General features: G+C 67.9%; 1 protein-coding gene across 1 annotated transcript; it reads right to left on the bottom strand.

The window, feature by feature from the left end:
• Window positions 1-469: 469 nt before the first annotated feature.
• On the bottom strand, window positions 470-1687 carry TMDD1 (transmembrane and death domain 1). The gene has a single exon (XM_059680976.1). The coding sequence runs from the start codon at window positions 1669-1671 to the stop codon at window positions 727-729; it is 945 nt and encodes a 314-aa protein (XP_059536959.1). The 5' UTR covers window positions 1672-1687; the 3' UTR covers window positions 470-726.
• Window positions 1688-2140: the final 453 nt, after the last annotated feature.

Consider the following 2140-nt stretch of genomic DNA (forward strand, 5'->3'; position numbering starts at 1 on the left):
CCCACCGCTGCCCTCCCGCCCTCCCCTGGGGCCCGGCACATAATCTGAGCAGAGTCTGTGTGAGGTGCTTGGTCTGGCGGTGCCCAGCCACTCAGGGGGTGGGAAAGGTTTGGGGCTCTTGGGCGACCCTCACGAGGCCTTGCCAGGATGGGGAGAGAGGCTTGGCAGCAGCGCCTGGGCGTGGGCACACCTCTAGCTGTGGCGCCCCAACCCGGTCCAGCGGAGGCAGAAGCCCGCATTTTGTTCTGGCCCCGTTGTGCTTCCCAGGCCCCCTTACTGCTCACAGATCGTTCCCTCTGGGGCTCACACCCGCAGCTCCGGCAGCTCTGGTTCCAAAGCCTTCCTACGCCCTCGCTAGGGCGGTTAGGGACTCCTAACCGCGTGTCCCGCGTGTAACCGCGTTAATGCCTTCGGCCTTGGGTTTTGGAAATTAGATCAAATGATGTAACTGCTTCGCCATAGCGCCTGGCACATTGTTAGTGCTCAGTAAATGGTAGCTCTTAGTGGAAGAATAAGTTCAAAATAAGGTCCCGACGCTGACAAGAAGGGGGGGGGGGGGCTGCCTCCTGCCCGCCTGGCAGGCTGGCCCCGGGCTTTCCTCTCCTATTTACAGCGCCCCTGGATATGCCCATCATTTCCAACTAACAAACCGATCGCTCCCTCCTGTGCGGGTTCTGTAACTTTTATAATACGTCGCAGGGAGCCCTCCCCCAAACGGTGCCCACTTTACAGCCGGGGGCACTGGGGTGCGGGAGGATCCGGCCCATCTGCAGCCCAGGCCCAGGCGCCCGGCGACACCAGCGGCTCTCCAGCCAAGAGCGGCTTTGCCTCCCACCAGCCGTGCGCCTCCGCGGGCCCGCGCCGGGCAGGGGCAGGGGCAGGGGCGGGCGGGCCGGGGCTGCCCGGCCGCACCCCATCGCCGTCGCCGCCCGTGATCCACAGCGTGAGCAGGATGAGCAGCGCCCCGGCGCCCAGCGACCCCACGAAGCCAGCGAAGAAGCCGAGCGCCAGCGGCCCGGCCCAGCCTGCGGGGCTGCGCTCGTACGGGGCCTGCGGCAGCCGCTCCACGATCAGCTCCAGCTCGTCCCAGTTAGGCCCGGGGGCCGAGGCGCGGCGGGAGCGCGGGGCCGGGGCCGGGGCGGGGGCGGGGGCGGGGGCGGGGGCGGGGGCTGCCGCGGGGGCCCCGGCCGGCGCCCGGGGCTGGTAGCGCTGCCCGGACTGGCGCAGCTGCAGCGCCGCCTGCTGGTGGAGGTTCTTGCCCAGCTCCCGGGCCACGTCGGGGCGGCCGCAGCGCCGCAGGGCCCGGGCCACGCGGTCCCAGGGCAGGGTCGTGGCCTCGGCGGCCAGCCAAGCTGCCAGCCCCTCCCGGCAGCCGTCGGAAACCTCGGGGTCAGTCGCCTGCCGCCGCCGCCGCCGGCCCGGCGACCCCGACGTGGGCCCCGACGGTTCCGCCTGGGCCAACCGATCCTCAGAAAGTCTGGCCAGCTCGGCCTCAACGTCCGGGTCCGGCGCCTTCAGAAGCGACTGGAAATGGCTGCACTCCTCCGGGGTCAGCAGCTCGGCCAGACGGACGGCTGTGTGAGGCCCCATGGCGTCCAGGGCCCCCGCCAGAACCAGAACCGAGCCCCAGAGCGCCACGCCTAGGGCCCCGCCGGGAGCGGGGGCCGCCATCGCCTGGCGGTGACGGAGGAGCTCGGAATGCGCACGGAGAGGGGAGGGGCGGGGCGCTAACACCCACGGGTGGTGGGGAGGCGGGGGGGGGGGTCCACATTCAGCAACTGGGGCGAGGGAGCCCAGCACCCCAGGACCTGGAAGGGGGCTTCCAATACACGCGACTGATTGGAGGGACAGCTCCCAACACACAGAAATTAAGACGGAGGGACCCACAAAATCCAGGAATTGGGAGTTTCCCGGCACCCCTGGGTGGGTGGGTGAGACTGGGAGGGGCTGCCCCACTAAGGCCTCAAATTTGAAAAGTCCCGGGCATCTCTTCTAGCCCATTTCCTGCCCCTCCTCATCCTCCACCAGAAGCCCTAGACCCCTGGCTCTCCGTTATCTCTGGTATCCAATCAATACCCAAATTCTCTTCTTTCCAGATAAATACTAAACATTTCTAGACTGTCATTCCCATCCTCTGACA

Source organism: Myotis daubentonii, chromosome 2 (genome assembly GCF_963259705.1).
Source record: "Myotis daubentonii chromosome 2, mMyoDau2.1, whole genome shotgun sequence".
Lineage (NCBI taxonomy): Eukaryota > Metazoa > Chordata > Mammalia > Chiroptera > Vespertilionidae > Myotis > Myotis daubentonii.

Bases quoted from the DNA above. Each gene is read 5' to 3' on its own strand.
- TMDD1 (XM_059680976.1), bottom strand. From the start codon at position 1,671: ATGGCGGCCCCCGCTCCCGGCGGGGCCCTAGGCGTGGCGCTCTGGGGC.